The sequence below is a fragment of the Drosophila rhopaloa genome, unplaced genomic scaffold (assembly GCF_018152115.1).
Source record: "Drosophila rhopaloa isolate 14029-0021.01 unplaced genomic scaffold, ASM1815211v1 contig_115, whole genome shotgun sequence".
Taxonomy (NCBI): domain Eukaryota; kingdom Metazoa; phylum Arthropoda; class Insecta; order Diptera; family Drosophilidae; genus Drosophila; species Drosophila rhopaloa.
In genome coordinates this window covers 14,893,406-14,919,444 of record NW_025334990.1, presented here as the reverse complement: position 1 = coordinate 14,919,444, position 26,039 = coordinate 14,893,406, and the positions used below count along the sequence as shown (strand labels likewise).

At 43.1% G+C, this 26,039-nt stretch overlaps 3 protein-coding genes across 9 annotated transcripts; 1 reads left to right on the top strand and 2 right to left on the bottom strand.

Moving 5' to 3' along the window:
- Positions 1-23,085, top strand: LOC108039861 (protein charlatan). 7 transcript variants are annotated; one of them, XM_017117002.2, is made up of 7 exons: positions 2-461; positions 15,954-16,288; positions 16,624-17,099; positions 17,193-18,218; positions 18,767-18,979; positions 19,254-19,574; positions 20,162-23,085. In XM_017117002.2, the coding sequence occupies exons 2-7, from the start codon at positions 16,067-16,069 to the stop codon at positions 21,804-21,806; spliced, it is 3,903 nt and encodes a 1,300-aa protein (XP_016972491.1). In that variant the 5' UTR covers positions 2-461; positions 15,954-16,066; the 3' UTR covers positions 21,807-23,085. The 7 variants fall into 7 exon arrangements, with proteins under 7 accessions (XP_016972496.1, XP_016972491.1, XP_016972489.1 ...); XM_017117000.2 differs by having other exon boundaries at positions 19,245-19,574; XM_017117001.2 differs by lacking the exon at positions 2-461 and adding an exon at positions 6,145-6,478 and having other exon boundaries at positions 19,245-19,574.
- A 282-nt stretch (positions 23,086-23,367) lies between these two features.
- On the bottom strand, positions 23,368-23,929 carry LOC108039810 (DNA-directed RNA polymerases I, II, and III subunit RPABC4). Its single transcript, XM_017116894.2, has 3 exons — positions 23,790-23,929; positions 23,567-23,659; positions 23,368-23,482 (listed from the first exon to the last, which is right to left on the bottom strand). Exons 1-3 carry the CDS (start codon positions 23,845-23,847, stop codon positions 23,460-23,462), a joined length of 174 nt encoding a protein of 57 aa, XP_016972383.1. The 5' UTR covers positions 23,848-23,929; the 3' UTR covers positions 23,368-23,459.
- A 146-nt stretch (positions 23,930-24,075) lies between these two features.
- LOC108039800 (oocyte zinc finger protein XlCOF6) lies at positions 24,076-26,002 on the bottom strand. Its single transcript, XM_017116885.2, has one exon. The coding sequence runs from the start codon at positions 25,984-25,986 to the stop codon at positions 24,130-24,132; it is 1,857 nt and encodes a 618-aa protein (XP_016972374.1). The 5' UTR covers positions 25,987-26,002; the 3' UTR covers positions 24,076-24,129.
- Positions 26,003-26,039: the final 37 nt, after the last annotated feature.

Sequence of the window (26,039 nt, the reverse complement as noted above, 5' to 3'; positions counted from 1 at the left end):
GGTATTATTATTACGCGACAGGCAATCGGTGCGACAACAACATCAAACTAAGCAACGCATCGCAGGCGCAACAACAAAACTACATATTACAACATATTTACACGCCGAACAGAACGGGGGGAGGGGCAGGATATTTTCCGCCCAACCCACCCAGCCACCCCCAAAAAGTGGGTGGCGGAAAAATCGCCGTAGGATCCGCTCCTCCGCGGCCATTCATTCAGTCACGAAATCTCATTCGGTGTGTGAGTGTTGATGAGGTTAGTTGTGAAACGCGTTTCGTTCTCGGTAAATTCTGAAAACCGAAAAGTGCATCGAGGCAATTATTTGGAAAATCAGTGAATTAATTGAATTCCGCAGCGGCAAAGAAAACCCAATTAATTAAACCAGTGAGCCCTGTGAAAAGAGGCGAAAAAGTGTTGCATACTCCGGGGCTGGCTGCCAAAATCTTCGCTAACATGTTGGTAAGTTCCGCATTTAAATTGTATAAACTAATCTGAGAAAACTATCTATTAATTGATTTTCCTGGTAGAGGGTTTTAAAATATTTTCCTCAGCCGAGTGATTTATTGATTTTTCCGCAATGCGTTGTGTGTGTGTGTGTGTGTGTGAGTGTGTGTGCGTATCTTTTTCGGTATGCACTTTTTCCAGAGAAACACCCCACTGGGGCCAGCAACCCCCAACTAAAAAGCGCCAACTTCTATTTTTCCATCATCAATACTTCACACAAACACACGCATACATAGGAATAAAAACAAATGGTATTGGTGTGTGGAGCAGAGCAGGCGCTCTATGCAACATTATAACGGTATAGCAACCCCCAAACAATGCACAACCCACCCTCTCTCTCTCGTTTTGAAGGGTATTACTATCCCGCTCTCGCGACAATAGCTCAACTGTTTTGGCATTTGAAAACTAACTGCCGCCCGCCCCCTCCCCCAATTTTGGTTTCTGGGTTCTGGGTGGGTGGTTGTTTTTCCACAGCCGGAGCACATCATAAATTTTGTGTCTATAACAATTTTTGTTATATTCACCCAACCCACCACCCCAAAAAACGACCCACACCCACACACCCACACCCCTTATCAAAAAAGTGCAAAGGAATTGTGTTGCACTTTCGAGAGTTCAACTTCCGCTCGTTCATTCACTCTCCCGCGCTCTCTTCTCTCTGGGAAAATAACGGCACAGGCTTGCGCTCTCTCCAAAGAGAGAGCTGCATTTTCATTTCGATTTTACGGTAGAGGGGGTTTTTGCATATGGTTTTTTGGGGTTTCGGTTTTTATGCAACATATGCGACTACACATATATGCATTATATAATTTGTATTTGATTATTTTGCCTTTGACGAATTCCGTTTGTGGAATGGTGCTTTAAATGGAAACTAAAAATGTGTGGTTTTTTGTTGCCAGGGGCAATATGGTGAAAATTTGTGGGTGGCAATGTCTGCTGCAGAATGCAAATAACTGCATTCGTGAGCCATATATATATAAAGAATATATTCACACGCACATATTTTATACATTTATATATTTTATATGGCAAATGCAATTTGTATGCACTCGAATTGCATTCGGCCCGGGATTATGCCTATATAAATAAATTCTATGAGGGGAGTTGGGGGAAATACCGGCAACGGAATTTTGTTTGATGGCGTCTCCATGGATTATATATATAGAAATTAGTTGTGTATTTGAAACTGCTTACATAGACTGACAGCTTAATTGCTTTTTACTTGACGACAAAAATTGATTTTAAGTCCGAGTTTAACGAAGGCAAGCACTGGAAAATGCAAAGGAATGCAATGCACATACCTTCAGATTGGAAAGTGTGGGTTGGAAAACGGAAACTAACTATACATACTACAATAAATGAACACCAGATGTTAAATACAAAGTCGGTATACTACTGGCATTTTAAAAACTTAAAAAATATTCATCCTATGAAAAGTGTCGTTGTTTTATTTATATTAGTATCGGGTCAATAAAGATTATTGTAAGCTTTTGGTCTGTCACCCCCGAAATATACTTCAACGAACACAGAATACCATATAAATATTTATGACCTGTTTAAATTTATAAATGCAGTTACACATTTTTAACTTCTTTGATTTTGTTAATACAAGGCATATAACGCTATATTACTTCTGCCATGCGATCATTTGAATTTATTCTTAGCCACAAACTGACTATTTCCTGTTGACTTCGTTTCATTCACACTCCCCACGCTGATGATGATGATGAAAAAAATCACCCAGGGGCCAAGACCCAGTGACTCACCGACCGCAAGGCAAGCCAAGCGGAGACTGTACCCAACCCAGACTCGAGAGCGCACACATTTACACTACCCACCCACTCAGACAAAGCCACTTGGAGTTGGGAGTTCGGAGGGAGTTGCGCATGCGTGGCGGCGTCCCACGCCCACTCTTCAAGGGGTGTCTCCACATAGAGAAAATCGTATTTCTTGAATTTTAGATTTCTTCTATGAATTTACATCGAAAAACTGCTTGATAGGAAAATAATATAAGTAAAATACAAATTCGAGAAAGTCCCCAATATCCAATTAACAAAGATGTAATCGTTATATATAATTTGGTATTATTATAGTCATTTTCTAAAACCTATGGCAGCGTAGAATAGAAATCAATTGGACCCTTTTTAGGTATCTTTCAATTTTTAAGATTAATGCCTTAATGACATATATATCATTTAAATTGTATATGACAACAAATATTGGACTAAAAATTCTCTTATTTTTTGCTGTGCATGTTGTGCTAAGTGTACGTTTATTGAGGGTGAGAGAGAGCTCTACAGTGGGAACCAGCGATCGCACAACCACCCTGGGGTTCCTATGTTAAATGAGACGTGACAAAGTGCAAGAATTTCGACCCCTTTTTGAGGAGGGCAGGCAGATTTCCTCTTTACAAGTGGCGCCGAAATGAGAAGCCCTATTTCAGCAAGGAGACTTTCTCCAAAAGCGAGGAAGGGCTTCGTCTTCAGGGGCAACAGGTTTGGCTGGCCAAAGGAAGCCATGTGCTGCTGTAATTGGTCTGGCTCATTACGGGGATCGTTGGTTATATCACAGCTTGCACCGGTCCAAGGATGGACTAACGGGTCCACCCAGCCCCAGCGAGCTCTGCCTCCGAAAGAACCTCTCAGGGGGATTCGAGGTGGCCCACATGTTGGCCAGTGACGGCTGCTCGCGAACCGGTTCCAGTCTCCAGGCAGCTCCTTTATACGAGATCATCATCATCACCATCATCATCACCATCATCGCAATGGCCAGCCACTTCCACTTGAGTGGCAATGAAGGCAAAGTAGGGTGCTCCATTTCGAGGGTTAACCTGTTTGTCGTTGCTCTACGAATGAGACATGTGGGTTGCACAGGAAAATATGGTAGCTTCGATTTTAGCTCCCTCACCTGCTACATTCATCTTATTAAATTAATCTTTAAAGGTTTTGCGATGTACCGAAACAAATCTAAGTGACCTACCTGAATGTTAAAGAAAGGGACAGCTACTTTTAACATAACCAAACATACAAATAATTTCATTTCTGGCCAACCAAAACCAGAAAGATAATAACAAAAAGATAATGCAAAATCAAAGTTATTCAATGATATGATAATGAAAACGAAAAACATGCCTGATATTTTTTAATGATTTAACCCTTTAGAAATTCCCAAGGGACGGTTTGAATGCAAAGCTCTTAAAATGTTTATATTTTCAATACTTCTGTATCGGCCATTCCCTAGTCTATCTGGCCGTATATAGTGTCAACAGTCTCCACCTTGTGGCAATATATGCATTTTTGCAACCATACATCGGCGGCGTTGTCTTCCTTTTGCGGGGGATATACAAGAGTTGTCCGATCAAAATCAGCGTCATCGCAACCTGCGAAACCAACAACAACTTGGCGACGAAGATGCACTAGCGTCCATTGATTGCCTTTAACTTTCAATTTCATTGACTTTATATAGTTGTTGTCGTTGTTGTTGCACCAGGAGTTTCCCATTTATGAGTCATACACATTTGCATGGAAATTGTGTCAGAGATAGTGCAAATTTATAGACTAGCCAACCAAAGGTTGAATGGCAAGTCTTGAACCCGAAATCGAACGCTGCTAAAATCAGCCCACGCCGAAAATCGGCGAGCTATGCCACCCAATTGAATCTTTCATGTGGGTGAATGTGTTAATAAATACAGTAGAGCATTTATAGGCTGAACATTGAAACATTTTGTATAGAATAGAAAAATTAATCTTGTAACTACCTAACACAAAATAAAAATCACAACTGTAAACGAAATTTAATCTTTGAATTCATATTGAGTAATTTTAGCTAAATAGGATTAGCAAGGGACAGTTCTAAAAAATAATTTTCAAATTAATGTGAAACGGCAATGCCACTTATCACTCGATTTGCTTTTGATGAACAGAAAATTAGTCATCTGAACAATTTTCAATCAGTAAAAATTCGGGTTATGGGAGTTAAACTGTGGCTTCACTATGTGTCTACCTGGGCCATGTATCGCACGCCCTCCTTCTGGCCATATACCATATTATACCAAACCCAAAAAAGCCTCGGCCCCGCTAATGAACGCAACAGTCGCAGTCGTCTGCTCCTCCTTCTCCTCCTCCACCTCCATCAGCAACAACAATAATAAAAACAACAACGATAGCAACCCACATGCACGAAGATCATTACCAACCCGAGCGACGCATAAAAAAAACGTTTGCGAACAAAAGCAACAACAACAGTGAAATCAAGTTGCGCCGTCGCAAACTGACCTGGTCCGAAAATTCTACTCCACTCCGAACCACCCTACGCGATCTGCTCTCCACCCTCTCTCCCAGTCGATTTCCCACTCCCACTCTCGCTCTCAGGCGGGTCGCACAGTGGGATATTTAATCAATTTATGTGCTCGGTTAATAAAAACTTTTCTTCAGTGCTTTTCATTTTAAGGTTAGGGCTTGTGTTTAAATGTGAATGAATACAGTAAGCGTATATATATGTATGTAAGACCAGCAATGCCTAATCAGATTGGCATCATTATCAACAGATGAAAAGCAATTTTTAACTTTTGCAATTTTCGATTTTTTTTGTGCGTAATAAGGCTAAACTTTAAATATGTATGTATGGTATAATTTGAATAACAATACGTTGAAATTAACACAAACAATTTAACAAATTGACAATTTAATAAATTTTAGCGTATCAAAATTAAGGACCGACTACAATTATATAATTTAGGGATGCCAATCTGTCTTTATTATCGGGTTGCCAGAAATAGCATTTAGTATATACTGTCTGACACTTTTGCATTGAGGCTATTCAATACTTTTACTAAATATTGTAATTTAAAATAATGCGTCTTCTTAAAAACTTTATTAAAATTGACATTTAATAAAAATCTGTTAGTATAAATTGGCAAAAATATTCCACTGTGCGACGCCGGCCCACACACAACCACAACAACAGGAAAGTGGAAAAGAGGCAACGAGAGCATCAACAACAGCAAAGGAGCGTGAATGAGCGGGTGGGGGTGGCTTGCCTTGCTTCGCTGCCGAGGCCTCTGCTGACGCCTCTGCCGACGTCGTCGCCCCGCTTGCTTGTTGCAATTTCTCTTTTATGCGATCATTCGTTTGTAAGGTGGCCGCTTGCACAGTGGGTAAAAATGTTTTCTTGTGTTTTAATATGATAAGGTGTTTTGGTTTTATCTCACTAATTGACTATTAGTACAGTATTTTATTGTTAGCTCTTTTGAACATATTACTTATATCATCTAACAATTATAATTGCTTCCCAACCAAATCACTTATTATAAAAGTAAACTTCAATAAATATAGGTAAAGTTTGAATAACAGTGAAATGACCTTGAAGTATTCGCAAAAGGGAGGAAAATAACACAAAAATAAATATTGATTTATTAATGGACTGATATATGGAAGTCCAATGTTGAATAGCACTCATAACTGTTACAAATTAGTTAGTTAAAATATATTTATGCTACCGGTAAATTATCTTATGAGAATTGGAAGACACTCGTCAATTCAGTTCGTCCCACTGTGCGCTGCTTTGTGCGTCGCATTGCCGGCTGAGCCGAGCAGAGCTGCCGCTGCCCGAATCGGCCCGTCATCGTTTGTTGTCTCCATTCTCTCTGAGTCTGTTGGAATTTCTCGTGGTGTGCGGTTCGCTCTTCGTGCTTGTGCGGCATTTTTATTTGAAACATTGCAACGCGTGGTTTTCCTGCGAGTTTGGCACAAGTTCTTATTAAAACATATTCATAGAAAAACCCCCGCTGATTGTGCGTGCTTGCAGTTGAATTGCATATCGGCCGTAATTAACCAGAAGTGAACAAGTTGTGAACAAATAGTGACTGTAATACAAGGAAATAAACACAAGCCGGCTGAAAGGCAAAAATCGCAAAGAGGAGAGCGATGGCCAGAGGGCCAACTGGAAACAACTAATTCGTTAACCATTAAAAGGTATAATATGATTGTTTGTGACTTCAAAATTAGATGGAACTTTGTTGCATATAATTAATTAACCGTACCATACCCAAACCCAAAACCGAACCCACACAATCTGCGAGCCATCGAAAAATCACCTCGAAGGCCATGTGCAGAGACAAGCCCAAACAACCCACAGGTAGCTAGGCCCAGAACCGGTTACCCAATTTCCAATTATAAACCAAAAAAAACAGCCACTCCAACGCCCCACAAAAAAAGAGGAAAAAGCGGTGGGCACCCCTTTCCTGAAAAAGAGACAAAAGATTCCAAATGCGACGCCGCAAGGGGCTAAAAAAAAGAAATCGAAAAACCCACCACCAATCCTTGCTCCTCCTTCGCCGCCTCCCTCATTATCCTACTTTCTTCGCTGCCGCTGGTTATCATCTTCGCACACTCTGAGAAATCTGGCCTGCCTTGGAAAGCCGCCTACTCACACACATGGTCTCTCCTATTCGTTCTGCTTTGTCACATGTTCCTCTTCCTTTCCCTTTCACCCTGTTGCGCAGGAGGAGAAATAAAATGAAGAAAGGAGAGAGGGAGGGAGGGAGGCGACTGACCGTCGCGACGCCCGCTGTTTCAAATGTTGATTTCTTGTAGGTTCTCATTTTGGCGTGGCTTTCGCCCTCTGCCTCTCCCTCCCCACTGCTTTATCAATTCGCCTCTCCCACACTCTCCTTTGCATTCTGATGATTTTTTTACACCCACCCATCGATAGCAACTTTTGCATTCAGCCTACACCGCCTCTGTCTTCTCCCCCACCTCCTTATTCTGCTGTTCTTCGCTTCTCCCCCTCTTCTCTGAGTTGCCGCCCCCACTGACAGTCGCCCTCTATTATTTGCTTGTTTATTATGGAGTCATCTTCGTTGTTGGCTCGCCTTCCAAGGAGTTGTCACTGGAACGATCGGTCGGAAAAAGGGTTGCCTCAAAAAAAACTCCCCTAGGGGAAAATGTAGTTGAATTCTTAAAACTCGACGTCTTTAAACAGTATTGACTCTTTAAGAAAAATTAAAAACTTTTTCTAAAATCTTATTTGGATTTACGTGCCTTTTATTAAAATATTATTATATTACTATTAATATGCCAACTCAATCTTTTTTTGTAACTTCTGCAATGTATTCAAGTTTAAGAGGCACTTTTCTGCAAAATCAGAAAAATGTTATAAATACTTGATGGTAGTGTGGAAGCAAAGACCAATATATTTATATAATATATATATTTAGTTTATATTGGTCTTTGGTGGAAGTCTCTTCATTTTTTATAACATAGCCAGTACTTAAAACTTGTTTAAATATTTACATTTTAAATTGTTAAGTTTCAAGTTTCAATTTACCATTTCTTTAAAAAAGTTTTTCTGCAAGATTAGAGAAAAATCAAAGAAAAGTTATAAATACTTGTTGATAATGTGGGAGTAAAAAAATTACTGTTGCTTTACGGGAACTCATTGAGTCATCTGCCATTTTAATTTTCCCCTGGCCCCGGCCCCCGACTTTTTACTGCCAACCCACGCTTGGCTTCCTCCCCCCGCCGCTTAACTTCGATATTCCCATGGAAAAAGCGACCCCAAAAAAAAAGGGCAAAAATAAATTACGCACTTCCCGTCGTCGGTGGTAGAGCAATTTTATGCAGCTAGGGGAGGGAGAAAGAGGGGTTGCGGCGGTGGTGATGGTACCTGCCCATGTCGCAAAGAGGGTTGTTGCTGCACCGATCCCGATTCCCAATCCCTATCCCTAAACCGATCCTATATATCCCATTCGATTCGATGCGACCCCAGTTGGCAGCGAGGGCAGCTTGTGCAGCAATCTCAACGAAAATCACATAGGAATTTCCTGTTACACCCGCCCCCTGACCAAAAGGCCCAGGCCCGGGCCCCGAAAGTTACCTGCCCTCTCGGTCCTCGCTTACCTGTTTTCTCCTACCGCTCTCTACAGCAGCTGTTTGTTTTGCGGCTTTCAAGGTTTCTACTTTTTACCTGTTGGCGTCAGTTCGATTCGGATTCGGCATCGGAATCGGAGAGTTCGTCCCCTTTCGCAGCGCAGCCACCCCATTGCGTAGGACTTATTCCATTTCTTATATCTTTCGCTTCTTTGTTCGCTTTGTGGGTGGGGTGTATTCGGGGGAGGAGGAGATGGAGGAGGATGAAGAATACCAGGGGGAGGGGGTGGCGACTTACTCACATCTTCTTCATTTCTTTTGTTGGCCCAAAACTCGAGCCGAAAATTTTTTGGGCGTCTTGGGTTTTGGTTGGTCTCGTTTTTGCTTTTGTACCCGGCGATCATCATTATCTCCGTTTCGCTGGCTCATTCTATGGCACCACCACCAGCACTCCTCCTACTACAATTTGCCTAAAAAAACCCCAACCGTTTCGACCGTTTTTCAATATTCAACGAAACCAAAAAAACAGAAAAACAGAAAACGATGGTGGCGAAGAGGAAGAAGCACGACAGACGGCGACGATGTCTGCTTGAAGGTTGTTGTGAAATTTCATTATGGGTCTGGGTCTGTCTCCTCACCTCCACCTCCCACTTCTTCCTCCTGGTACTCGTACTCCTCCCCCACCTCTACGTCCACCTCCTACTCTTCTGATTGCCTGCTGCTGTCGCTGTGGTTGTTGTTATTTTTAAGAGGCGTCCAGCGTCAACATTTCAGCGCGGGGTTTTCAGTTTTGGGTTGGGTTGTCTTGGGTATATGTATTATACATATACGGATAGGCTGGCCCATGGATTGGGATGGTACGTTATGGTTTGGTATGGGATGGGATGATGATGGTGGCGGCAGCTTGGGCTGTGGCATTTCTCGTGTGTAGGTAGGTGGTTTCTCGGAAATCCATTTGTTCATATGATAACCCAAAGAGTACAACACGAAACCCAAATGGCTGAGAGGCGAAGGAAGCGCAGTCATTTGCTGACGGCGAGTTAAAGCTTTTAACCCGATCGCCTTCTGTAAATGGGAAGGGAGTATGTGGGAGCCCTACAAAGATTGGGATCTATCTTTTATCTACGAAAGCTCGCGTTTCAAAAATGTAATCAGAATAATATGGTTTTCAATTCAAATTAATATTTATATACTTATATATCATCCATATATTCTGTACTTAATGTGTTGATACACCTTCTAAACTGCAATGAAGAATAAACTAAAAAGTCACAGTTACCTCTTCAAAAATTCTGAATACAAATCCATTTATCATGCATCTATATGTATTCTGGAACCTCCTCCTTCTCATAGAGATCGCATCCGTTGGTCCGCAACAAAAGCAACAGGATCGGCACTTAAACCCCACTCCACCCCTCGGAAACCATCCCCTCGACCACCCCAACCACCGGCAAATGGCAGCTGCAACCTGCAGCCCAACGGGGCAACCCTAAAAGTGATCTCTACTCTGGGCAGCAGGTTGTCGGCTGTCTGGATTGCAGTTGAAAAACGAACGAACTACGAAAAACCACCCCTGAAAAGGGAATGGAAGACATGGCACAAATTGCTACCCCATGGATGATCGGACACCGAGCACATGTTGCATGCGGCAAAGATTTCACCAGAAAAGGAGCAGATCAGGGAGGGTGCAACTGACACTGCTCGGACTTAGGTCTCAAGACCCAGGTCCTCATGACGAAGGACAGACGAACATGTGCAACGTCTGCGCCTGCATTTCTGTATCTTGAGTTTTCGATTTTTTTTTTTTTGCTGGCCATTTTATGAGGGCGCGCACCTGCCAACAGCTGCCGCCGCCGCAAAAGACAGGGAAAAATTAAAGGCGGGCAATCATAGCCAAAAGCCATGGTCTCTGACTCGTTTCGTTTCTGGGCCTGCCCTTGAAGTCGACGAACGCCCACCACCACCAGCAGAAGATGAACCACCCAAAAAGTTCGAATGAAGCAACAAACGAAACCAGCTCCGAAGACTTTGGGCCGAAAGCGATTTGCTTTTGTTGTCTGCTGGCCGGCCATCCGCCTTAAAAACCAAAAAAACAAGCTCAAAGAGAAGACGCCAAAAAAAGAAAGAAAATAAGAAACAGCAGCTGCCGTCGCATCGTGGCCACAAAAAGTACCACCTGCCGCCCATATACATGTCGCCTATAGCCGCTGTCCTTTGTTTGCCGGTAGCCCCATTAACCCAAGGATATGCCACCATGGGAATGGGAATGGAAGTGTTGAGAAAACGTGCTCCCTTAAGTTACAATGTTATTTGTAAAGGGGAGATAGTAAAGCATTGAAAGGGGGTCGTGCTTAGGGTTAAATAACCTAGTTTTATCTATTAAGACTTTCCTAAAAAATATTTTTATCAAAATAACACATTAGAAATCTTTTTCAGATTGTAATAATAACGATTTCTACTTAGCCAGAATTAATGACGTCTTTTTCATAGAACAACTAATGAGTTTTGGTTTTTTTAAGTCAGCTGGAAGAGTTGAAATTTATAGGTTTGTTCGATACAAATGGTCTTAAAGTTGTACAACTTGTGAATAGATAATACTGTTGTTTTAGACATTATTTTGTAAGCTTTAACCTCCCCTTAAAAAATAAAATAAACGTGGAAAAGAAACATTGACCCACGCAGCGAATTGGCCAACAAATGCAATCGATGACAACAGCTACGGCCCACACATGCTTAGCTCACCTCGCCTCATCCCAGAGACCCACCCACTCGCCACCCCCTCGTAACCCCCCAGACCCCCCCTCCCATAACAACCACCCAGCTGCGCCTGCGTCGCAGTCGCCGTCGATTATTGGGATTGTGGGCGTTGAAAGGCGAGGGAAGCTGAATTGAACAGTGAGAATACCGTTGGCAGTCGCCGTAGCTTTAGCTTTTGTTGGGGCCGTTTGCCGTTTGGTGTTAATTTGGCTCGCATATAAAATCTTCGATTTTATTTCGTTGTCGGTGGAATCGGTTGGATCATTGGGACAGCTGCGGTCAGTTGGATACGATGGTTGTGCTGTTTGCTGCGGCGGTGCTGTGTTGCTAGACACCCACCCACTTTGATGATTAGTTGTAGCTGCCAAATACTAATGGCACAGTGGTTGGCCATTCTCTTGCATATTTTAAAATTTTGAATTCCTTTAAAGTTAGTATTTTAAAATAAATGAAGAAAATTAGAATAAATAGGTGTTTATACACAATTTATATTTATTTTAAAAATTGGCACATCATTTTATATTATTCTATGTTGTTTATAACTTTTGTGAAGCATTTGGTTTTTAGCAGGTTATTTTAAAACTTGAATGAAATTCTTTGGAATCGTTGTATTAAACTGAGTTCTATTTAGTTAGTTCCCAGAATTGAGCACCTACAAATATCTCGTTGCAAACCCAGTTCATAGGATCTGTTTCTTATGACGAATTTTGCTGGAAAATTCCCAAAGCCAAGCGATCGAACAATTAATTGACTGCTGCACTTCGAATGCGAATAACTTCCTCTTGCAGCTCCAACCGTCCCACTGTGCGTCATCGGCCAAAGCGATTTTTAATAACTGCGTGCTGGTCGCTTGCAAAGTTGGTGGATACAAAGGGGGTTCGGAAGAGGGGCTACGAGGAAGGGGGTGGCTGAGTCGAGGGATTGTGGCGTTAACATGTCATTAGCTGGTGGCTTCGTCCGCAGTTGTTTCTGCCGCGGCTGCTGCTGGTACTCCGCCCCCATCCCGTGGGGCCCCCTCCCACCGGAACGCCCGCCCCCCCTCTGCGGTCGCGCTGGTGGCCTTTCACCGCAACAACAAGTAAATGTTGTGGCTCACCCTGAGCTGCCAGGTCGTCAGATTGCCAGATCGCTTGGCCCAACCCACGGGTGTTAAAAAGTGTGTGTATAACTACAGTATAACTTCTGCAGCTCCAACTTCCTAAAAACATATTTAATAAAAAATTATCTAAAAATGTACAATCTCAGAAAAATATGTTTTCCCAAAACGTATAATAATAATAATTTAAAGCTTTAAAAAACTCGTACAGGAATCTTTTCGATTTTTTCACAAGGTTCGATTTAGGGTATCTCCTCTGTAAATGCGTATATTTGTGTGTGATTTGTAATTTGCACTTTGATGACCGCCCTCGAATAGTGGCAATAACTTTTGAATAGCCTAGGCTTTAAATAATTATTGCAAATAACCAAAAACCACAAACCCTAAAAAAAGGTCCAACAAAAACACCCCACTGGCCCCAAAAAAGGGGAGAGCCAATAATGCGTTTACCGTTAACATTGGGCCATCTGCGAAAATGCGACATCTGCCAAGTGGAGAAGAGAGACGATCAAGCGCGCTCTCACTTATTACGTGAGAGCCAAAGCAGCGAAAATTCCCCCAACCGGCATTTTTCAGCTGCCCAACCGGTTTCTTCCGCTCTGCTCCCTCTCTCTGTGTCTTTCGCTCTCACAACTCCCCCAAGTTTGAACACCCACCACACAATTGACGTCGACTGCGCTGCCGCCGTTGCTGCCAACGTCGACTGATCGCTGTTCTGATGTTCGCGTGGTGTGGTGTTGTTGTTGTTGTAAATTGATTTTGTTGCTGGCTTGCGCGCCCATTTTCAGCCCACTCCCGTTGTTGTTGCTTTAGTTTTTTTCTGCCGTCTGTTATTAGCAAAGCGGATGTTGTTGTTGCTGGTGGTGGGGCAGCAGGCAGCAGCAGCAAAAAAAAAAGCAGAAAAGGGGGAGGCACAGGCACCCACACGCGCGCTTTTGCTGTTGGCAACGCATGACACTTTTTCCGCTGTTTTTTTTATAGTGTCTCGCCCACAACAGTTGACCCCTCGACGGCGACGGCTTATCAAATTCAGGGGGCGGTGGTGGTGGGTCTAGCTAAAATTGATAGAAATCTTGGGAGCGGTACTACGTTACCAGCTTGATCTTAGTAATATTTTCAATACATTATCAGTTTTGAGAAAATGTAAGAATTCTGATCTTATAAATAATCTAGAATCTATGCTATTTATATACTAATTCAAATAAACAGAACATACAATTGAGGACATAAAATGAGTAAAATAAAAACAATATTAAATAAAATATAATAATACAATTATTAATATTTATATACAGTTCGGAATGAGGGTAGAATATGCAAAAGCAAAATATTGGTTTTTAAGTCAGAAATCGTATTCTTTAAAGCTGTGGCTGCTACCGAGATATAGATTTCATCACATACGTATGGTAATCCTTTCGTTTCTCTTTGTAAATAACGTTGTAATAACGATATAATCATCCTGAAAGGCTCTATATTTAGATATTTAATAGAGCTAGAGTTATTGGAAGTAATTTGTGGGTGTTTCCTGAATACAAAACCAGTTTGCAACCCCACACTTGCACTTTCCTTCCCCTCGAAACTTCAGATCCGAAATGGAGGTTATGGTGCGGCATGATCTTGAGAGCGTGGCCAAAGTCAAGCGGCGACGACAACAACAACGGCAGCAACAAAGACATGCCCTTGGCTTGAAAAACCACACGCAGAGAACTGAGTGAGGCCAAGCTAGCAGATCAGGGCAGAGCCCCCGTTCCCCTGAGGTCCCCGATCCACGAACCCGAACCTCAGACCCCAGACCTCCCGAAAAACACTCGAAGTAAAGCAAACAACGAACGCAACAACAACAAAAACAAGAAGAACAACAAACGCCCCCATGGAGGCAGAAAACACCAGGCAAAACACCCCACTGTAAAAAGCACACGAAGCATAAAAATCAAATATGCAAAACTCAGATACGAAATATGAACTGAAAAGAGACGACAGAAACAGGCTGCGGATCGGATTGGATCGGATCGTATCGGAACGGATCTCGGGACTGGGAACGGTCGTGGGTGTGTGGGTGGGTGGTGTTGCGATGGTGCGGTGACTTGGTAGCTGGGTGACTTGGCGACTTGGGCTGGGGCCACCAGTGGGTGTGTGGGTGGGCGCAGCCGTTGGCGCTGGGCCATAGAACGTGCCCAGGGCCCAGCAGCAAACCAAACAGACAGTTTTGTCGCCACAAAGTGGCAGAAAAAAACGTTTCTTCTCAAAAAAAAATCAAAACGGGGCGCAGCAACATGTGGCCAAGAAAAATAAACACGGAGAAAAATGTCCCCAATGTTTTGTTTATTACTTTAGTAACTTTGTATCGAAAGAAACCTGTATCTATTGTCAATTTTAGGACTTTTGAAATTTTTAAATTTTTGCTGATAAGCTTAAAAAAATATATATACAAATTTCAACTCCCTTTTCCCTAGATAACATTTTAAAATTCCCTGTTATAATGGTGGCAAAAAGTTAAAATGTTTCATTCAAGCAAATATAGTTAAACATTTTCTCAGTGTAGAGAAAGAGGGAGGGCCGACTAAAACAACCCACACCCACCCACCACAGAACAAAAGCACCGCCAAAAAAATTGCCGCGATCGTCGGCAATTTGTCTTTCTATGAGGATGATGCTGGGCTTGCAATGAAGATGATGATGATAAACCCGTCGAGTGGAAGACGATCAATGGGTTTTTGGGTTGGTTCGTTAGTTGGGCACGTCAAGGTGGTAAATTTATTAATATATGCAGCCGGGACCCAAAAAAAAGCGCCGAGTGTGTGAGTGTATTTGTGCATTAAATAACTGGTTCAGGCGACAAATATAGCACTTGGTTTTTTTTTATTGGGTCAGCATTATTCATCTACATTTAAAACACATCTATAGGGCTTTCGGCTGTAATTCGTTTTTTATTGAGCAGTTCTTCAAATCCATTTCAAATAATAAAATTCTTGAAAGCAATTGAACCAAAATGCTTTCGTTACTTTTGTGACCTGACACCCGCCGACATCGGTGGTCCAAAAATCGGAGATTCGTAAACAAAAAGCGCGCTAAAATCGCGGCTGTCTGGCTGACTCAGCGATGCTGCGCCGACGTCAAATCGAAACCCAAGCCCGAGTTCAAGCCCAGTCAGTCCCCAACCGAAACCAAAAGCAAAACCCCCCACGCAAGCGCCCCAAGGCAGTCAGGTCCCACCCCCTCTCCGCCCGCCACAGCGTCCCCCTTTTCCAGTTAAATCAGACTTGGATGTGTCAGCATTCGTTTCCCACAAGTGACGTTGTCGGCGGGAGGCGCTGGGTTTTTCGGTGCCGGATGTGCTCTAAGATAGTCGGATCTGTTAAACCCCCCTTGCATATGAAGTCTCTTTCTCAAGCTGCTTATTGGTTATCTGGCAAAAAGATGAAATTATTTCTTTTAGAGCCAGAATGAAAGTATATTCGGTTGAACTTTCCTAATTAGTACTTAGCTTACACAATGTCTCATTTATTATTGTTTAAAATATAATTTTATAATTTTTTCTGTTACTGTTGAAATATATTTATAAAATGTAAATTTATCATTATTAATTTAAACTAAATGTTAAGAAATATAAAAATGGTATATCCAAATATATTTTTCTTGTTTCATAACAAAATAAAACCATTTAAAAAATGTTCCCAGTGTACTCAAGAATTTCCGTTTTCTCTCTGCCTCTCTAATATTTTGCAGTTCTCGGCGAGTGGACGTGGAGGCAACAGCAAGAGCAGCAGCCTCCGCCCCCTGAAAGCAGCAGCAGCAGCCCGCCCGCTAGCCAAGGCCGACGGCAACTTGAAGCACCTGCAATGGCCACACTAATACCAGTGAACGGCGGCCATCCAGCAGCGAGCGGACAATCCTCCAATGTGGAGGCGACATACGAAGATATGTTCAAGGAAATCACACGCAAATTGTACGGCGAGGAGACCGGCAACGGTTTGCACACGCTCGGCACGCCGGTGGCGCAAGTGGCCACCAGCGGGCCAACGGCGGTGCCCGAGGGCGAGCAGCGCTCCTTCACGAACCTGGTAAGAATTTAAAAACAAATTTAGATAGCCTTAGGATTCAACAAAAAATAAATATTGTTAATATAATATAATTTATTTCCCTATAAAATATCCGAGCTTTTTACCATTCCAAAGAAAATATTTTTTTTTTATATTTCATTTTACCAGAGCAATTCGTTTAACCACATTGCGTAATGAACATTAAATATGAATGAATATTTCTCTGTACATTTGAAATGCTTTTAAAGATAATAGAAGCATACCGTAAAATTTACCTGTTTATAATTCTTTGTAAAATAGAATATTAGGACTATTTAAATAAAAAACTAATAACATCAATACTTTCCTCCTTCTAGCAACAACTCGATCGCTCGGCAGCGCCCAGCATCGAATACGAGTCCAGTGCAGCAGGCGGCGCCTCCGGCAACAACGTGGCCACCACCCAGGCCAATGTAATCCAGCAACAACAACAGCAGCAGCAGCAGGCGGAGTCGGGCAACTCCGTGGTGGTGACGGCCAGCAGTGGTGCAACTGTGGTGCCGGCACCCAGTGTGGCGGCCGTTGGTGGCTTCAAGTCCGAGGATCACCTGAGCACGGCCTTCGGGCTGGCGGCCCTGATGCAGAACGGCTTTGCTGCTGGCCAGGCGGGTCTCTTGAAAGCCGGCGAACAGCAACAGCGCTGGGCGCAGGACGGATCTGGTCTGGTGGCGGCAGCGGCCGCGGAACCGCAACTCGTACAGTGGACCTCGGGCGGAAAGCTCCAGAGCTACGCTCACGTCAACCAGCAGCAGCAGCAGCAACAACAGCCGCATCAGAGCACACCCAAGTCCAAGTAAGAATCATGAGATTTTATTATAGTACAATGATGATTGTTATTAGTTAAAGAGTCTTACTAACTAGCCAAATCTTCCATCTCCCTTTTTAGAAAACACCGTCAGGAACATGCGGCTGAGTTGATCTACGCCAGCCCCTCAACCTCGGCCAATGCGGCCCAGAATCTGGCCCAATCCACACCCACCTCAGCGCCCAGCAACAGCAGTGGCGGCAGTACCAGCTCCTCCGGCGGAGGAGGAGGCGGGCGCAAGAAGGCCGCTCAAGCGGCAGCCGCCGCCGCTGCTGCGAACGGAGTTCACATTCAGAAGCGGTACGCCTGCACCCACTGTCCGTACTCGACGGACCGGCGGGATTTGTACACCCGGCACGAGAACATCCACAAGGACGAGAAACCCTTCCAGTGTTACGCCTGCCTCAAGCAGTTCAATCGGGCTGATCATGTCAAGAAGCACTTCCTGCGCATGCATCGCGAGCTGCAGTACGACATAAACAAGACCCGGCGACATGTCTCGGCGGGCAGTGGCTCCTCGGGCAGTGGATCCTCTGGGGGCGGATCTCATCACTCCGGCGGTCGTGGCAATGTGACCATCAACTCGACCGGCGTGAACATAGACAATGCCTTCTTGGAGGCCCAACGACATCCCACCTCGACCAGTATGAGCATCGTGGAAACGATCGAGGCTGTGGCCTCGGCAACGGACATGCCGCTGGCCCAGCTCAAGCAGGAGAAAATGGATGATGGCGGCGGAGTGGTCCTGCCGCTCCACGTCGGCGTGGGTGTGATGCAGCAGCCGGTGGCCAGCTCGAGTTCCGGCAGCAGTGGCAGTCATGGCGGCAATGGCAACGGTGGCAGCAGCTCAGGCCTCCTGAAACCAAAGCGGGAGAAGCGCTTTACCTGCTGCTATTGTCCCTGGTCCGGAGCGGATAAGTGGGGCCTCAAGCGGCACCTCAACACGCACACAAAGCCCTTCGTCTGCCTGCTCTGCGATTACAAGGCGGCGCGATCCGAGCGCCTGGCCACCCACGTGCTTAAGGTGCACAACAAGCGGGCCTGCAGCAAATGCTCCTATCTGGCGGACACGCAGGAGGAGTACCAGGCTCACATGAGCGATGTGCAGTAAGTATTTCTTATTATATGGTGTCTTTTAGTGGTACTCTTGCAGGGGATTCAGAAAATCATAATAAAAAAGGAAATAAGAAAGTAATGTAGGTAACTTTATATAGGAATTTTCCTGTTTTGGAATAAACAGAATTAAACTTGTGATAGACATTTTATCCTAATATACATAAATTCCTGATCTCCTAGTAGTTATAACAAATTATGAATTTTTCATGTTGAATTCACATTCTATAACAACGTGATAAGGTTGTGTAATTCCAACATAAAATTGACCGTATGTTGTGTATGAAGTCACACTTAAATTCTGCCAAGCTTGACATTAATCCGATTAGCTTATCACAAATCTGTCATGGAAATGATCCATCTGCAAGGGTACTTATAGCTTCGGATGCCCGAATCTAACCTCCCCCTTCGTTTGCCCTGGGAATTACGAAAAACTCTAAACAGCTTTTGAACTCTCTTTCGCCCCACTTCTTTCGCTACCCCCTAAAATCCCTGGACGTTCTCTAAATCTAACATATATATATATACCCTGATCTGATCAGTCCGCACGATAACCGGCCGGCGCGCAGCGGCAACGGCAACCAGAGCGGCGGCAGCAGCAGCGGCAATAGCAACGGCAACGGCGGCGGCAATGGCAACAACAATGCCAATGCCGGGGGCCACAGCCACAGCCAGAACCTCAATGTGCTGCGAACCATTGGCAACAGCCTGGTGGCCAACAACCAGCTGAACACCTATGCCGGCAACGCTTTTGGGTAACATTCTCAGACCGCCCTGCCCCATAAAAAAAAAACAAAAACCCCTCCCGAAAACAAAAAAATAAAACCAAAACACCAACATTCCCAAAAAAAAAAAAAAAAAAAACAAAACCCCAACCGAGCGCGCACAACGTTCCTAACTCTAGTTACTACCCTCGTTCTCTCGTTCTCTCGACTCTCGATTCCCACGACATCCCAACAACCATGATCACCACATCTCCACACGACCATCGACCACCACTTCACCACCATTTCCGGTTAGCTCGTCCAGTGGCAATGTGGGCAATGCGAATGGAGGCGGCGGTGCCGTAACCATCTACACCACCACCACCAATGAGGGCGTGGCCGGCGGCGGCGGAGGCGGAGGTGGCGGCGGCATAAGCGGCAACATCTCCGGCGGCGGACCGCTCCAGGAGATCATCGTGAATCCCTCGTCGATGGTCGGCTGGCGGCTGAGCGCCAATGGGTCACTGATCCCGCCACACGATCTGCTCACCGGCGGATTGCCGAATGCAGCCACGCAGAAGCGCGGCTCGGAGCGATTGTTTCAGTACCTCGAGGCCGAGGGCAGCGATCCGGAGGACTATGCGCGGTATTTGCATAACCAATATACCCCAGATCCATTGCGCTTTCGTTGGTTTTCACTCAGTTTTTTAACTTATTTCGTTGTCTTACATGATAATGTTAAATATGGTTTTGTTTACGTTGGTTTACAAAGTTTGCTAATCTTCCCTTGCAAATTCTGTTTTGTACACCCATTCGTTTGTTCAGTTTTATTTTTATATTGTTACAAAATAACTCGTTTGTCCTTTTTATTAATCAAAATGTTAACCCATTGTTGTGTTTTACGATTTCAAAAAATTATTGAAGTTTTAAAACTGCTTTGAAATCTTTTTTGTGTTTGTTTTACTGTTCTTCACTTTATCTGCACTCTAATAATATTTTGTTTTAGGTCGCACTGTTTATTCTTGCCATAATGCTTATTAGAGTTTCAGTTTTTGATGTTCTTTATATATTTCCTTTCTACCGAAATTTGTACATATGAACAATCTTTTAAATTGGTTTTTATTCAGTTGTTTCCATGATTTTTAACTTCAGTTGCTGTTTATTTTATCAATTTGTTGTCCTTAAAAAAACATATCATATTCTAACCTCTTCCTATTTGCTTTATCTTTACAGTCTGCTGAAAATGGACGCCATTAGTCGCAACACCGCTTCGGTCGCTCAGGATTTTCATAAGGCGGGAGGCGTGCACGAGTTGAAAATACCAGCCAATCATCAACTCCTGTTTAACAATAAACTGCCTTCGCAATGGACGACACGTGAGGCTGCTGCACTGCTGTACAGCCTGAGCAACATGGGCGGCGGTTCCGCCGGCTCCGTTTCCGGTTCCCAGCGCCAAAAGTTTGGCATTCGGGCGCGACAACATTCCACAGGCGAGGATGACGAGAATACACCCTCGTCGGCCTCCTCGTCGAGCTTCTCGGGCGATGAGTTCAACATGAGCGCCACATCGCCACTGAAGCTGTCGCGACATGCCGTCAAGCTGGAGAAGATGGATGAGATGGAGGCCAAGGACATGGGGCCCACCAAGGCGATGATGGCGACGGCATTTCTGGAGGCGGCCAGCTACGAGCAGACGGCCATCGAGCTGCTGGCCAGCAAACGGAAGATCAAGGTCGAGAACGATGACAACGACGAGGACCAAGAGAACCAGCAGCAGCATCAGCCACATCAGCAACATCATAGCCAGCAGCAGCAGCGATTGCAGCTTATTAAATCGTCTCCCGCGTACAAATTGAACAACAACAATAACAATAGTAACAGCCATAACAACAACTACTACAAGGACAAGTCATCGCACAGAAATGCCGTTCACCATCATCGCCAGGATGACAAGGAGAACAACAAGAGCAAGTCACCAGCAGCAGCAGCAAGTGTTGCAGCTGCAGCAGCAACATCGCCGCCCAGTGGCAGCGGCAACGCCAACCAGACTCCGTTTCTCACCCAAATGGAGTACCAGAATCTCAATCGCATTGGCACCCAGTTCCAGAACTATGTCAAGGACATTATCAACAAGTATTATGCGGCGGAGACGCCTCTGATGTTGGCCGCTGCAGCAGCAGCATTGCCCACGGCCACGACTACGGGTCAGCAGCAGCAGCAGGCGATAGAGTTGGATATTGAGAACATGTCGCCGAGCAAGCGGCGTCGTCTGCTCAGCGAAACGGAGGAGTACATCGAGTATCTGCGAAACAAGGAGGACATAACACTGACCATAGCGCCAAAGATCCAGCCACCGCCGCCGGTGACATCGCTGCTCAAGCGACAGTTGGATCTCAGTACGCCGCGCCGGAGTCCCAAGAAGGCGGCTCCGGCTCACAGCAACGGCGCCTCCTCGAACGCCTCCCGTAAATCCCTCAACCAGTTGGCCACCCTGTTGCCACTGCTGGCGGATGCGGCCAGTCAGCAGGAGTATCTGGCCGCCCCGCTGGATTTCAGCAAGAAGTCCAGCTCGCGCAAGCAGGCGCAGCCCAAGAAGATCCGCTTGACGCCGGAGGCGGTGGTCACCTTGCTGAGGGACAAGTACCTCAATCGCATGGTGCGCCAGCGTTTGGGCTGCATCAAGTGCAACCAGACGCGGAAGAGCAGCTCCATCAGCTTTAACTACCACACCCTGGGATCATTGGCCCTACACAAGTACTGGCGACATGGTTCCGGGGGATCATCCTGCTCATCAATTGGGAGACAACGGCTGCAGGCAGCTCTGCAGAAGAGGATTCGCCGCGGACAGGCGGAAAGAAATGCTAATGTGGCCGTGTAGTTTCGGTTCTATTTTATTATTCGTTTGCTTGCCATAAATGGAATGCATTAGGCATTTGACATTGAAAATCGTTTAAAAAATTGCATTTAATTTTTTAAATTTTAAGTTGTGATGTACCTGAAATATGATTTCTCTTAAACAAACAAAAAATACTTAAAAAACAAACAAACACAATTCATGCAAACGGTCTCGAAAGCGCTTTTGCAGCCGACTGCAAATGAATTTCATTATCTTAGTTGTACAATTGAGCTATCTCACAAACACAAAACCCACTCACAATGAACATTTACACACGGATATTTAACTATTTAGTAATTTACCTGGAATGAGCATTTATCAAATGTGTCCCAGCCCCTGATTTCCTCCATTTGTATTTGTATTCGATTGAATGAAATGTGAAGTATAAAGCTTTAATTTGCCATTTACAAAGCTTCAGTTTAGTTACGAGTAATGATTGCCATCTTTTTACACCTAGCATTTAGTCGTCTAGTTACCTTAGTTTATGGATTAATTTATGAACTGCAAACGCGAACCTCATCGAACCCTTTGCCTTACTTATCATTTAAGCTTTAACGTGAATATAAATTTAGTTTTAGTTGATTTAGTTACTCCTCGGAGCAGCAGTCACGCCCACAATGCCCACAAAAAACAAAATCCATTCTCACGCAAAACGTTTTAAATATGGAAAAACAAACGTCTATAAATATTAACAAAACAAAATGAACAAAAACTATATTACTGTACGTGTAGATGTGTATTCATGATTTTATCAGAAAGAAAAACAGGAGAATGTCGTCGAGAAGAATAAGAAGGTAACACAAGAACAACTTACAAAATACTCAAAGAACATGGATAGAATACAACTTTTTACCACACTGAACAAGAAATATTTGACTGAAAAGTGTCGGGGGAAGATATGATATATATGAATAAAGGTATAAACAATTTTAGTGTAAAATGTGTGTTTTTGCTAAATGTGGTAAACTAAAAAAAACGTAAATTTATTACACAAAACTAAACTAAAGCGTAAACGAAGAGAAAATTCTTAAGTAAAGTAAATTTTTGGATGACAAGCCATTTAGACAAAATTTTTGAGACGAAAAAAGACATTTATAAGAAAGGAAACAAAAAAAAAGAACAAACCGAATTACTTTAAATTTTATTTAAGCAATGAACTTGCAAAAAATAAAAGGTATAATTACAATAATTGTAATGTGAGTGTTTTTAGTTTAAAATTATATATTTCCAAAACATTCAAAATAAAACATAATTAGTTTAAAATATAAAACAAAAAGGTCTTCTTAATTTATTTGTTTTGGGATTATATTTTGATTTGTTTTTCAATTAATTGTGGGATGTTTAATTTTGGTTTAAAATAGGTTTTGGGAGTTATCTGTTGAACTTATTTCAGTATCTAAATAATGATGTTAGATCCATGGAGTGTTTGATGAGTCCTAAATCTGAGACTTGTAGATATCATTTTATATTTTTAAAATTGATTAAAATTAAGACAATGAAATGATATTGTTTTTTGACTCAAAGGATTCAAAATATGCAATTATTGGGTTGTAGAGGACTTTTATTGAAGCACAAGCTTTGTTTAGCTACACACTAATTCCTTAAAAATATAAACTGTCCGTTGCTTCCTATTTTTCATCGGGCATCAAAGACAACAACTGCAAAGAAAACGAAAGATTTCATTAGTACAGTTTGAGAATCATTGGAGACTCTTTGGGTCTTAAATAAACAGAATTACTTACGACGCTTGGTGCGTTTTTTGTACATAATACGATATCCGCACTCGCGGCAACGAATTGGATCCCTTGGTCGCATCTCGTTTTCGTGATGGCATTCTAAAAGTTTATAATACAAACCATTTATTAATAAAACCACATTTTAAACTATTTGAGTTGCTATTCCGGCAGCCATGTGCCTGCTGAAGAAATCGTTTTTATTTTAAAGAACTTGGTTTGCCCAACTTACCACCGCAAATATACGTCATTGCCGTCTTTACATTATCCTTGGAGCTAGTTTCCGACATTATTAGTCTATATTTTATAATTAAATCTGAGTTTTCAGTAAAAAATGTGTTTTGTTTTGCCGAAATTGAGTCGAGAGTGACCGTCGTTAGCTAAAGTAGAAAATAGCAAATATTCAAATAATACTAGTTTTGGATTTTGGTATATTTTAACGGTTTTATTTTGCCCGCGACTTTTAAAATTCTCAGAAGTCACTATTTGAAAAACAAACAGAGGAAGCTAATGTAAACTGAGTTAATGGCCAATAATAATACTAATAATGTTTTAGATGGTTTAATTTTATTTTATATTGTTTTAGCTATTTGTTCATTTCTAATGTGTGCAGCTAGGTTACGCTTATGTTTAGTTGATCTGTAATGCCGTTGCATGTTTCCCACAATAGAATTTCCACAGGGCTCACAGAAAGTAACATTTTCTGGCTTTTGAAATCTGCAAGGGGTTTTTACTTTGACTTTTTCCTTCTTCAGAGCCTTGACTTTATTTTGTTTGCTCTTAGGTGGCTTATCTTCGTTTGTAGTAGTAGATTCTGCATTATTTTCCTTACTAGATTCTGTACATTTTTCTGAACCCAATTTAAACAGCTCATCCTTGTGCCTTTGAGACTTGCAGTGCCTTAGGTAATTGGCCCTGGATTTGATGGTGAGATCGCAGACCTCACATTTCATGACCTGCAACAAGAGGTGGACTGTTTTTCGATGGGTTTGCATTGTGCCCTGGCTGAAGAAATGGGCTCCACAGATTTCGCATGTGAAATTCCTCCTATTTAAGTGCGTTTTGTTCATGTGCTCCCTGAGGAAGAACTTGTTTGTGAATTCCTTTCCGCAGATTTCACACACCGGGTTGGGTTGTTTCTTGCAGCCACCTTTTGGAGGTCCCTTTAAAAGGCGCATTTTTTCGCGATGTTTTTTAATAGCCTCCCTGCATTCCTTCGGCGTATGAGAAGAACAACAGCGACCCACAGTGGAAAGTTGGCAAATAAGACACGGTTTTCTGCGCTCATGCATTCGGATTACATGGGCTTTAAGGGCAGAACACAGTTGAAATCTCCATGGACATCTACGGCACTTGAAAGAACGATATCTCAGTTTACATTCCATTATAACTCTTCTCATGTGATTACGTAGAAATTTATGGGTGAGAAAGGACTTGTGACAAAAGGGGCAGGGAAAGCGTTTGGGAGGATCTGAATGGTCCTTTTTATGCTTAACCATATGCAGTTGGTGGCTAAAGGAGAAGCCATATTTCTGATCACAAAGTGGACATTTGGTTTTGGTGGAAGTCTTTCGTTTTCGTGGAAGAGATCTTGACTCCTCCTTAAGAAACAGCTCGAGGTCCTTGCTGACTGGCACCACTATATCCTCAACTTTGGCGGGTCGTAACTCCAATTCCTCTTGTTCTCTCAACTTTTGGTTTTCCAGAAATCGTTTGTAACGACCATTTTCTTCGAGTTCTTTTGAGCTAGAGTTTTTACCTCCAACTTTCCTGCTCAAATGGGAAGTTAGTGAATGTTGCAGGTAAAATCTGCGATAGCAAATCGTGCAGTGAAAGTTGTCAGAATAGCTATGCTTTTTCTGATGATCCTCTACATCCCGTAGCTTTTTCCAAGGAAGTTGCTCACATTTTTGACAAGCGCATCGTAATCCTGGTAAATTAAGAGCTGTCATTTTGGGACGCAGAGCTCCCTGGGCTTCCTCACCCGTTAATTGACTAATCGCTCGTCTATAGCCAGAGCTCACTGTATCCATAATGGCCGCTAGCTTTTCCAAATTAATTTTCCATCTTTCAGCTTTGAAAACCTCTGAAATGGCTTGAAAATCTTCTTTTAGGTCAGCCTTAAAATACTGATTGGTCCAGAAATTATCACGCAATTGCGCTGCCTGCAGTAAAAGCAACATATCTGAGCTGCGAAAACGCATCATTTTCTGGACATCTTCTCCTTCGCCGGAAAATTCGTTGGGAAATTCGGAGCCACAATCATTTTCCCCATTAAATGCCACGTATTTCTCCCTGAATCCTCGACAGCACTTGCACTTGCAATCACAAGAAGTGGGGCATCCTTCTGTTTTGTTGCCATTTTGAAGAGCAGGCAAATCAGTTGTGAAGTTTTCGTAGGTAACCAACAATTTTCCCGGCCAAGACATGAATTTTCCGTTTTTTGTTTACAAATAAATTAAATCAACAAGTGGCAGTAAGA